At 45.3% G+C, this 12,642-nt stretch overlaps 1 protein-coding gene across 1 annotated transcript in view; it reads right to left on the reverse strand.

Moving 5' to 3' along the window:
• Nucleotides 1-4,680, reverse strand: part of LOC119341490 (DNA-directed RNA polymerases II, IV and V subunit 3-like) — a 7,292-nt gene extending 2,612 nt beyond the window's left edge. Inside the window, exons 1-2 of the mRNA XM_037613363.1 lie at nucleotides 4,232-4,680; nucleotides 2,031-2,268 (exon numbers count right to left, since the gene is read on the reverse strand). Coding sequence (XP_037469260.1) covers nucleotides 2,031-2,268; nucleotides 4,232-4,680 — 687 coding nt within the window. The remainder of the gene's footprint in view (nucleotides 1-2,030; nucleotides 2,269-4,231) is intronic.
• Nucleotides 4,681-12,642: the final 7,962 nt, after the last annotated feature.

Genomic DNA, 12,642 nt, shown 5'->3' on the forward strand with positions numbered 1-12,642 from the left:
TGGTGGTGGGGAGGCACGCGAGGCGCCAGATCTGCCCCGTCGCTGCCATCCTGAGGTTTCATGCGGCTTCACCGGCCAGCCCTCTGGCATCGGCGATGTGAGGGAGGGCGGCTAGGGTTTCCAGAGGTGGGCGACGCGCGGGGTGGGGGTGGGGGTACTTTTTGTGTAAAGGAGGCCTTACATAAGGGTGGACACGGTCCGGGCCGGTCCGGGCCCGGTCCGAGCCGTCGTTTGGACCGGCCGGCGGCGGTCCGGGCCAGACCGGACCGAGCTGCATCACGGTCCTGATTTTGTGGACCGGACCGGCGACGAGGAAGCCCGGGCCGGACCGAGCGGACCGACCAACGGCCACCGGCGGCGACTTGCCCGGGTGCGGCGGCGAGGTGTGCAACATGCGTGGTTGCTCTGGAGAGGTGGGTCAGATGCGCGAGCGCCGGCGGCATGGTGTGCGCTGGGCAGCGCGGCTGTTATTCATGAACCGCGAGCTTTAGACATTGTCGTTGCGAACCATGAACCTGCAACACTCACACCATGCACGCACGGGACGTGCCGATCTAAACGGCATGCACGCATCACGCATGGGGGGTGCCCGATCTAATTAAACGGCATGCCCGCGCAGGACGTGCAACTGGGGTGCGGCTTTTCAGTTTGCGCTCTCTTTATTCCTTGCGTAACAGCCGTGCCTGATCTAAACGCGCGCCATCCTCGCACAGGATGTCCCTATTACGGAGTACATGCAAGTAGTGTAGCGCGTGCATGAGCCCACAATTTTTTCTCTGCGGGCCTTCCTTGATTAGTGGATCAATTTGGACGTGGAGCTAGTAGTGGGATAATGCCATGATTACTGGATCGAACCCCGCCTCTTTCGTTCTTTCTCTGTTCGACAGAACGAAAGGAAAGGAAAACTGGATCGAGGAGGGGTGCGGCAGTGCCGGAGGGGATCTCACCGGCGCCACAGTAGGGCGTCGCCGGCGGCTGGGCGGAAGAAGCGCGCCACCTTCGGTCCGACCGAGCCAGACCGAGCCAAGGCAGGACCGGACCGATCAATTTTCGGTCCCCTTTTCACGGACCGGACCGGTCAGTTTTTTTGTCGGTCCGGGCTATTTCGGTCCGGTCCACTTCGGTCCACGAGCGGGCCCAAAAGCCCGCTCGCCCCGTCCACCCTGAGCCTTACATGATGCTAGTAGATCCACCTTCACTTAGTGGCTGCGAACAGTCCATGTGATTTGGATGGTGATGGGATAGTTCACCCAAATAAGGTCATGCTAGAAGAAGGCATTCATGAAATTTGCGGTATCCTTTTGGGGTTTCTTCTCGTTGACTCAAGACTTCAGTAAATAGAACAACGCAATTTGCGGTATCTCCATCAGGAATGGAAACATAAATTTGGTAATAGGAAACACATTTTGCAGTCACAAGTTACTAGTAAATATATCGACACAATAATTATTTCTCTGAGTAGGGGAGTAGTCCATTATAATAGATTTCAGTAATACCGAGAGGAATTTGTCTTGAAGTCACTACTATGAAGTATCAGTGCTATGTGTATTGATATGTCAAGTTGTCACTTGTCAACCAGACCAAAAAAAAGTCAGGTATTTCACACTAATTTAATTCCAACAGCCAGAAAAGTAGATAGCAGATATAAGTACACAAGCACTGAATAGAAAGACATGCACCACTTACGATAGCAGGTACTGTGTTACAACTAAGTGCCTACAACACTGTGGTGACAGATTGCAGCATCAACAAATATTGATGACTTATCTAAAGTAATGCATAAAGACTGCATAACATCATCGTTGTGGTGTTGAATGATTTTACTAATACTGTGAGATGTCTGATGAATCTAGGAATAGTTCGCCCACAGACCCATATGCGGACCCCAGTGCGCACGCACAAACACAAACAAACACACAATGAATCTAGCAATAGTTTAGCATATCATATGAAAAAAAAAACTAAAACTCTGGATTCGTTAATGATATTGAAACAAGTGATGGAGAAGCACTAGCAGAGATCAAGCTGACCTGTTGGGTGACAGGATCAATGTCAAATACTTTTGTAGGGCTGCTCTCCACCCAGCTTTGTTTTTCCTCAAGTGTAAGTGTCTCCATGAGCTCTTCATTAATATGTATATCAGGCTCATACATGAAGGTCACAGTAGCAGCTGGAGACCATTTGGCATGGTCCTTTCCAATTCCCTTCCTAGCAATTGCTCGAAGACGCAGCTCTTGCCCACGACGCAGCTTTACTATTAATATGCCCCTGAAATAAGATATCATTATTTAAAGCTCAATACTAATAACTATTAGTAAAACAAGAGAAAATTTAAGGGAAGTTTTCAGACATTTATTTTCAAGAAGACAAAGATATGCACCGAAGATGCCACTGAATCCACTAAACCAAAAGTTAACATATATACTCATAACAATAGTGAATCCACAGAAGATGCTTAATTTTATTGCACCAGCAGCAGAACATATCAATAGTGCATGCTCTGTGCATGTAGGAGAAGATTTATAGTAATGTACATATCCACCTAAAGCTAAATATAATAATAAAATAATTAGGCGAACATAGTTAATAAGCAGAGTAGGCTTGCATTTAGAAGCACATAAAAAGACAGATCAGTGTCAGATAGATATAAAACCAAATTTCATAATCAAATAGTTAAATGTGCATCCAACCCTTAATGGATACGAAATCTTATCCCCTCCTAAAGATGCCACTGACGGTAAGCCTGGTATACACAGATAAGTGCGGCCTCGCCGTTTGTACTGCTGTCTCCACATAACATTAGTGTGTACAACTAACATGTAAGATCAACTAATAACTAGTTTTGCTTACATTCATAGCGTGCCATTATGCTTGAATGACAGAAAAGGGGAAAGAAGATTTACAAAAGATGCCTATTTATTATGTCTAACTAACTGCTTACAAAGGAAAATGATTTGGTTAACTTATGAAGAGAAGTAAAGATACATGTGACATACACAGTAGCTAGTATTCCCAACATAAGTATTTACAATCTGCACACTTAAATGTGATATAGAAATTGAGTCATTTTCAGTGTTGTCCCGAGTTAAATGCACAATACCACCACATTCATGTCACCATTAGCGGAAAACCACCACTTTACGATTCGTGATATTTTGCACCGCACCGAAAAACTGACAGTGGCAAAAAGCACTGACAGTAAGTGCCAAGTGCTTTGCCGATGTCACTAATCGCTGGGCAAAGGATGCACAAATGTCGACCATGTAGTATGTATATAACCCAGAAAGGTATCTAGACAAGCATAGAATGTGCATATCCAACAAGGATAAATAATTTATAATTTTCACTGGACAAGAGTTTTTGGCGGCTTTAACAAGAGATGGCAACGTTATTACTAGTTAATAGGAAATGCTGGTTTAGTTCAGATGCAAAAATGAGTGTTTTCATCGGAATAAAAAAATACAAGATTGCTTTGGCTAAATAAATATATTCCTTCGTCTTAATCCTGATCTCACTTGAAGAAGTTGTACAACGATACAAATATAGTTTCACTCAAGTGTCATTGCAATTTTAAGGCAGTGAAAGCATACGGTGTTGAAAGTGCGGACAAGTGGCATTTTGGCATAGATAGAGTAAAATTCTGGCCCCTTGGCTTCCTACTAATAACTGAACCTACAAGCAATTGTAGCATGGGTAATCTGAAATTGAGACCTGGTCGAACATGATTGAATTACATGCGATGCTAGGCTGCAAGTAACAGAGTGCTGATTTAAAAGACAAGAATGAGCGCATGGACATTGTCGTGAAAATGTAATTGCGACCGTTCGATAAATATTAACCCTCGAACTGAATCATCTACAGATACGATGACGAGCATGATTTACTTCAAATGGTGCAGTCACAAGATTACGTTTTTATACATGTACCTTCCGAAGAAACAAAAAATGCATTTAGAGGCAAGACAAAGAGTTAGGGACACATAAACCAGTGAGTACAAATCATGATTAATTTGATCAACAAAAAAACACAACAAATTAGATATATATAGAGAGAGCCAGAGAGGTGAATTAGGGATTCATCATATAGATAAGCTAGTAGCCACTACAATGACTACCTGGGGGTTAGTTGGGTTCTGTAGATCAGGCAGAGGTCATCATTTCATCAATACTTGGGGGTTTCGTTAAGAAGTAAAGAACACAATGGGCCGTAGTGGAGACCGCGATCGACTTGCCTGTGGTCGCCGGCGGCATCGGCCTGGTCGACAGGGCAGACCTTGGGGTCGGTGGAGCGGAGGTCCATGGCGGTGACCTCGAGCGTCTGGCCGGAGTCGGTGGCGCGGGCGGCGAGGTGGAACTCGACGGAGCAGTACTCGCAGGAGCCGTCCCCGTCGCAGGCGTCGCAGTCGCGGGAGAGGCGCATGGCCATGGCGGCGGAGGAGGTGAGCGGGATGAGGCCGAGGCGGTGCGCGATGAACTCGTCGGTGAGGACGGAGGAGTTGCTCTCGATCTCGACGAGGTCGATGGCGACGGTGGGGACCTCGGCGATCATGACGCGGCGGAGCGCGTTGGCCACGCTCGCGTCGGTGTCGCGGAGCTCGAACTTGGCGAACTCGTCCCTGAGCTCGCGGATCCGCACGCGCGGGAACCGCTGGTAGGAGGCGCCCGCCGCCGGCCGCTCCATGCCGCCGGAGGTGGAGTGGGGCGTCGCTGTTGAGGGTTTTTGGTCGGGCGGCGGATTTGGGGGAGACGGAACAGGCGGAGGAGAAGGTTTTTGTCTGTCTTTTGCCCTTCTTGTCTGTCTTTTGCCCTTCTTTTCTTCTTTACAAAAAAAAAAAAACCAAATGATGCCACACGTGTGACACAAAGCATTCCGACCCCGACGGTTTTTACAACAAAAGTTGTGATCCAAAAAGACAAAACAAACACACACAAAAAAGCTGAAACTTGTCATCCAAAAAGAAATTGCCATCCTCGCGCCACTAAACCTGCCATCAAGAACGGTCGGAGATGCCATGTGTTCGTGCCACACGTGTCACTGTCCAAATAAAAAGGTCTCTCTTTTACCTTGATTTCGCTGAATGCGTCACCTTAAGGTTTGTGCTGGATCAAATGTCTGGCTTCGCGACATCTCACCGTCCATTTTGTTGCCACTGCTTGTGGCTGGTTGCGGAACGTGACTTTTGCGCGTGAAGTGTTATCTGCTGTGAGGCGACTTACCAGACGACTAGGTTTTCTATTGGTCCACCGTGGCCGCCTCCTTGGCGGCGGTGGCGCGGTGGCCGGCGTCTTTGCTGTGTCAGGTCGGTGATGGTCTCTCTCTCTCCAAGAAGATCTAGATGGCTAATGAGGTTAACGTGGTGTAATATCAATTTCTCTTCCCAAATTGCCAAGATCAGACCAGCAACTTCCTCATGGGATTTTGAGGTTCTAAGACTGTGCTCTTAACCCTCCTCGGAGGGGGCTCCATCTCCAAATTCGTCATGCCCTAGCAGTAAAAGCTAGGGTTTTGATGTCCTCTGGGGGCGTTGCCGATCAAGACAGTTTTTTTCACCGTTTTGCTGCCATGAAGAGTTTAGCATGGAACTGTCGCGTTTGGGAACACCCCGATAGTTCAAGCTTTCTTGAATGTATAGCGAGCATGTAACCCCAGTGTGATGTTCTTGTCAGAGACACACTTAGAGAGCTATCCGGCAGAATGCTTGAGAAATAGCTTGAAGATGGATCAGAACTTCTTTTGTGCTGGAGATGGGAGGAAATGTTGTTTAACACTGCTTTGGAAAAAAAAAAGAATTCATAGGCTGGAGCTTGATCCCATGCTCATTGAGAGACCTTAGTGGAATGCAGTTCTTACATGAGAAGGAAGGAAGGCAGGAGTACATGCAAGCTTTTCTAGATGCTATTAGTCAGGAAATGAAAGCCTTGGTGCGCCAACGGCTGAGAGGGTGTTTGGATACTCTCTAGTCATGTGACTAGTAATAGTCAGACTAGAAGTTTTTAGTCAGGCCCTGTTTGGAAGGTGACTACTACTAGTCAGCATTAAATGTCTCAGTATTAAATGTCCCTTGTGCAACACCAATTAGAGGAGAGAGAGAGGGACTTTAGTCAGTAAAAGTTAGGGGTGTTTGGAGGTTTACTGACTAAAGGTGACTACTACTAGTCTCTAGTCAGTAAAAGTTGGGGGTGGGGTGACTTGGGACTAAACTAGTTTTAGTCATCCACTAGTCAGGGGTGTTTGAAGGTTTACTGACTAAAGGTGACTACTACTAGTCTCTAGTCTTTAGTCTCTAGTGATCCAAACACCCTCTGAGTTTCTGCCTTGGCCGGTGGTCTTTAAACAATGAGTGCCCGTGCTGACAGAGTGTGAGTACGAAGGTGTCTTCTTGAATGCCGGGCAGGCAGACGGACAAGCTACCCACTTGAATGTGGTTGGAAGCCGCCCCGTCTGCTCTGGACCAGCATTGACGCGTCATGGACTGAGCGCATGCACACGGAGCGAGCGGCGGGCTGGAGCAGCTGGTTTCCATACCTCATGAGTGTGAATGCAACCTAACTACACACTGTGGATTATATGGTATCTCACACACGATTTTCTCTGAACGGGGGTGAAATCTGTAGATCTACGAAGGAAAGCCAAAACGGTTGTCAACGGGAAAAAATAGTGTTGTGTACCTGGCAAAAATAGTGTCGTGTGCGGGAACTAGTGCGACGACGTGGTGACCGTGTGGGGGTGTGGCACACGGTTATGCTTATCCACTCGTGTGAGACACTGCAAACATAGTACACAGTTGGTCAGAGCAAACTGTCTACAATTTGCATCCGCACTCAAAATAAATACCCGAGTGAATTCCATTTTTTACCATATAGTTTTACATTTGTGACACATATTACCCCATTTAGTGGAAGTACTATCAAAATATCAGATTTTGAAGACTTTGAACACAGTTTACCCCAATTTTGCATTCCTCTTGTTTTTGGTAGATAGGATCGGCATGTTGCGTCAATGATCGTAAAAAAATCTATAAAGATCGGAGGGCATCATTGACGATCATGTTCAGACTTCACTTGTCCAATTGTTCCATTCCTCGTCGCCGTCAACATATTTTTGGACACCGGGCATCCTCTCACACATTGCCTGATGGACATGCATCGGAAAATGATGGTTCAAAGCTTCCAAAAGGGGCATTCTAGACAAATTTCCACTCGATTGGGTAATTCGTGTCTCAAATGTACAACTATAGGGTAAAAAGTGAAATTCACTCTAAATACCCTCTCGCCACCACCAGCCCACTTTATCCTTCCTCGCCAACCTGCACCACCACCCCCTTTCTCCTTCCTCGCCCACCTCCGCTGCTATCCAAACGACCCGCATGGCCTCCGAGAGTCAAATTGTGGACGCATGCTGATGAGGCCCGCAGCCCAACGCTACATAGATGGCCAGGCGGCACTCGCGGATGATGCCGCGACCTCTGCCACAACCATAGATGAGGCCACAGTTGTGGAGATGCACGCAGAAGCTACCGCAGTCACCGCGGCCACATGCAAGGAAGAGGTCGCAATTGTCGTGGCTGCAGACGTGGATGAGGTTGTTGCCACGACCCCACACAAGGAAGAGGTCGCGGCCGCATGCGCCGATGGCGGCGTCCAAGCTTATGAAATTATGAAGGACATGGTCCATGCTGGCAAGAACAGAGATCCCTCTTTTCAACAAAGGATCTTGCAGGCGGCTCGGGAATATTTCAACGTAAAGGCCATCGAGCTCAAGAAAGCTACGACAATGAAGAAGTCAGACTACAAGTATTCAATCACTACTCCCCGACAAGGAGGAGTAGCTCTTTAATATTCGTACTTTAGGTCACTATGTAGCAAAATATGTAATATGATGTTTAGTTACTTATGTAATGGATGCTTTTTAGTTTGATTATGCAATGAGATGTGCAATGTTGTTTTTAGTACATGCAATATGTTGTTGTTTAGAGCAGACAATGTTTTTGTAGACAGAGCAAGTCAATCACATCGCACGAGATCCACAAGACAAAACCTTGAACAATGATTGTTAGCATTGCACAAACTTCCATTAACTCAACTGTGTGCCAATAGAGCACATAATTCTCGACACACAATCGTATGCGCTGTCACGAGTTGTCGCACATGAGTTAAACTTACAAAGCAGTGTGTGGAACTTCGCACAGTGTGCATAATATCTAGAGCATGCTTGGATACGTTTTAGTCCCATGACTAAAAGTAGTGGGACTAAAACTTGCTAGTCTCACCCATGCTTGAATCCAAATACTAAAGAGACTAAAATCTAGTTATTGAGCATTTATTATCCTCCAAACCCTCCAATCCAGAACTAAGGAGAGAAATTAAATGAGGAGAGAGAGAGCTAATACATATTTTAGTAGGTTTCCCATGACTAAAAGATTTTAGCCTCAAGACTAGTCCTAGCCTCTTTTTAGTCAGGGGTGCTTGGAACTTTAGCCTCTAAAAGAGACTATTTTTAGTCAGACTAAAAATAGTCCCTTGTATCCAAGCACCCTCCTAACCTCTGCGATGCTTGCAATCATTCCAAATAATTCATTTAGACAAATAGTTTGCCAAACAGCCCACACAATTCTAGAATATGACTCGTGTGCATTAAGACTGGTTATGTCTGCCGAAATGTGTGCCCTTTGTCGCACTCGGTTTGCAAATCAAAATCGTGCCCAATGAATCGGCCTTTGCACACGTTTTGTTTTCTGGCACATAATTTTATTTTATTTTGACGTTTGGGATGTATGCATGCATCACATGTAGTTAGGACCAAAGGCGTCTGATAGCTGTGTCTTCTTAGCACCATTCTGCACTAGCGCTAGTTTCGTTGCGGGCAAGTTTATTTTTTATTTCTGTGTGTAGATACTGACCATTTACTGCTGAGTAAACTCCTAGCTTAGTAAAGGGTTAATTATCCTTTTGCCCTCAGTGGTGTCCGTGTGCTCAGTTTTGCCCTCAGATGCGAATTGTGCTCAGTTTTGCCCCTAGTCCGTGCGCGCCGACTCGTCCTGTGAACTCTGCCGTCTTCGTCAGGTCAACGTTTTGACTCGGCTCTTACAGGTGGGACCAGGCGGCAGACACGACCAATTCTATTCAGACCGTTGAATGCGTGGCTTGTGGGACCCAGCAGAGAGCCGTTGAGCAGAGAGCCGTTGCGGGTGTGCTATATAAGCAGGCGACACACAACGGCGGTGACCACGGCGACATAGAGCACAGCGGTGACCACGTCGAGAGAGAGAGAGAGAGCACGGCGGTGACCACGTCAAGAGAGAGAGAGAGAGAGAGAGAGAGAGAGAGAGAGAGAGAGCACGGCGGTGGAAAGCTAGCTGTGGAGGGCACGGCGGTGTTGAGATCCCCTTCGGCTCCGAGCTCCATGTCTTCCTCAAGCTCCTGCGCCACCTCGCAGATGCAAAGTCGGGCGCGTGTGGACATGCCTGTCTTCGTCTGTCCTCGGTGCCGGGCGGGCGTTGTTCGGAGGGTTTCTCACACATCGAGGAACCAGAATCGTCCGTTATACGTGTGCAACGAGAATAGGGTAAGAATCGGGGCAATTGCACCATTTTCATGGTCGGGATCTTTGAGCAATGGATTGATTTGTTTGGTGTTCATGCAGGTGACATGCTTCTTTCTTTGGGTCAATGCTCTGGCCAAGACTCTGATGAATGAACTGCAAGAAGAGCATGAAGAATGGTTGTGCATGCTGCCACGAACAGCAGTAGCCGCATCACGAGCTCTGGAAGAAGAGATGAAGGGCGAAGCACGAACTGACAAAGAGCTAGCTGTTGAGCTTAGGATGTTGAAGAAGAAGGTTAGGAAGCTTGAAGATCAAGCACTACCAATACCCATTTGCAAATACTTTTGGGCATTTGTAGGTATGGTAATCACACTGGTTGTAATGTTGGAAATGTATGGAAAGGCATGAATTATGGAGGAATTTGTAATCTTGAAATTGTATGAGAAATTTACCTAGTTTAAATGTTGGTCAAAGTTGTTTAAATGTTGAAAAAAAAGAGAAGAAGTGACCAACATTTAAAAATGTTGAAAAAAGGATAATAAATGAGGAATTCAGAAACTTTTGATCAATGAAATGCAGCTCTCTGCTTTGCCTTTCTGTCAAAAAAAGGTTGCTCTTGGGCCAAATTCAGAGCGTAGAGCCAAGTGCAAGCTAGACTAATGGGCCAACCGCATCCAATTAGGCCCATTTGGGGGTTCTCTTGCATGTTTTTCTGTTTTCTGTTCTGATTTAATTTAGGCAGTAAATCATAATGCTGAAACTTCTTGTGGAAGCTAATTGAATTATTCCAGAGCCAAACAATTAAGGTTAGAATTTTTTTGGAGCTGTTAAATTTTTAATAGCAATTTAATTACTCCAATTCAAATACACCGTGATTTGAATCAAAGACCAAAATGTCATGGAAAATGTGCTTCAACTCTGGTAGAGGTTTACACCTGGTGCCAAAATAAATGAACATTTTTTAAGGGCATTACATTGAGAAAAAAATAATTTGTCTAAAAGAATGAAGGGTGGAAAATGCACAAAAAATTGGTGCGGCTGGGGACTCAAACCCAGGACCGCGTGGGTTTGTGGTGTTTAGGGCTGCGCTGGTAACCGCTAGGACAGATGGAAAGACTTTGACATGGATAGGGAAGGAAGGTATACATAGTGAGACCGTGAATGTTTGCACACGCGTGAGAGTGGTTTTCCTTTGTTTTGCACTGAAATTTTGGAGGGTTGGAAGGTTGAAAACTTATGTTTGCACTGCCACATGATTTTGGTTAGAGTGGCACTTGGTTTAGGGTTAGAGTGGCACTTGGTTTAGGGTTAGAGTGGCACTTGGTTTAGGATTTAAAGGGAATAAACATGCATGTTAGTTCATGACTTGTTTTTTTTGAATGAAAGAGAGGGCTTCTCACCCCCTCCGATTTTCATTAATGAAAACCACAAGTTCTCGAGCTTCATGACTTGGTTTAGGAAAGAATTGATATGTTTGGGCACGGACATTTTTTAACACACATAATAAACCATAATAACTTAGATAAGATGCAACACACCGTACCGTTACATTAAGCAATAAAAATAAGTTCACAGACACATGATGAAACATGACACGACACGACATGGCATAGAAAAGCAACAAAATAAAAAGGAAACATGACGAGCTTGACTCCGGGCTTGAACATCTTCATCTTGACCTCCTTCTTCCACCTTGGCCGCGCGCCCCTTCAACACCGTCTTCATCTTCACACCTCCTCCTCCTCGTCGTAGGGAAGGGAGTGCATCTGGCCTGGAGTGGGGAAGATGCTCTCGTAGTTGGTGTAGATGTTGTACACGGCGAAGAAGATGGCCTCGCAACCGCACCAAAAGACTTGGCCGAGGAGCTCGCGCACGTCAAACATGATGGTGAAGGTGAAGGAAATATGCCCTAGAGGCAATAATAAAGTTATTATTTATTTCCTTATTTCATGATTAATGTGTATCATTTGTGCTAGAATTGTATTAACCGAAAACATAATACATGTGTGAATACATAGACATAGTGTCACTAGTATGCCTCTACTTGACTAGCTCGTTGATCAAAGATGGTTGTGTTTCCTAACCATAGACACGAGTTGTCATTTGATTAACGGGATCACATCATTAGGAGAATGATGTGATTGACTTGACCCATTCCGTTAGTTTAGCACTTGATCGTTTAGTATGTTGCTATTGCTTTCTTCATGACTTATACATGTTCCTATGACTATGAGATTATGCAACTCTCGTTTACCGGAGGAACACTTTGTGTGCTACCAAATGTCACAACGTAACTGGGTGATTATAAAGGAGCTCTACAGGTGTCTCTGAAGGTACATGTTGAGTTGGCGTATTTCGAGATTAGGATTTGTCACTCCGATTGTCGGAGAGGTATCTCTGGGCCCTCTCGGTAATGCACATCACTATAAGCCTTGCAATCTATCTATCTATCTATCTATCTATCTATCTATCTATCTATACCTTTATCTATCTATCTATCTATCTATCTATCTATACCTATACTAATTCTTGACTCCCTAGAAATTACCATGTTAATTAGATTTTACTAGCCGTTAATCTGGTGGGACCGAATTATTACGGTCCAGATTAATCCATATAAATTCCACATTAATTAAAATATATAATCTCAAAAAGCAGCTCAAGAAAGACCTTCTCGGTAGATGCAACAAGAAATAAAATAAAACTCCACATGTAGATTTGAAACAAGATTGGATCCTGATTTGGAGATAAAATAAAACTACTCACCTAAGATATAGAAGGAGATTGGATCTGTATTTTAATCCATCTACTACTCCACCGTCCCTACCCCCTATTTTATCTCTCTCTAACTCTATGTCCTCCGATAGAAACCATTCTTTTTTTTTTGCGGGGCCGATAGAAACCATTCAACAGACCCGTCCCCTCTCCAATCTCTCCCCACGAGAAAACAAAATATAACGTACGTACGTCCCTCCTCTCTATTCTTCCTCTCTCCATCCATGGAAACTACTCCACCTCCCATCCCCCTCCATGCAAAACAAATTAATTGTCTCCTTTTTGAAACTAATGCAAGGAGGTTGGGCATGGATCTGGCCTGAT

This window comes from Triticum dicoccoides, chromosome 7B (genome assembly GCF_002162155.2).
Source record: "Triticum dicoccoides isolate Atlit2015 ecotype Zavitan chromosome 7B, WEW_v2.0, whole genome shotgun sequence".
Lineage (NCBI taxonomy): Eukaryota > Viridiplantae > Streptophyta > Magnoliopsida > Poales > Poaceae > Triticum > Triticum dicoccoides.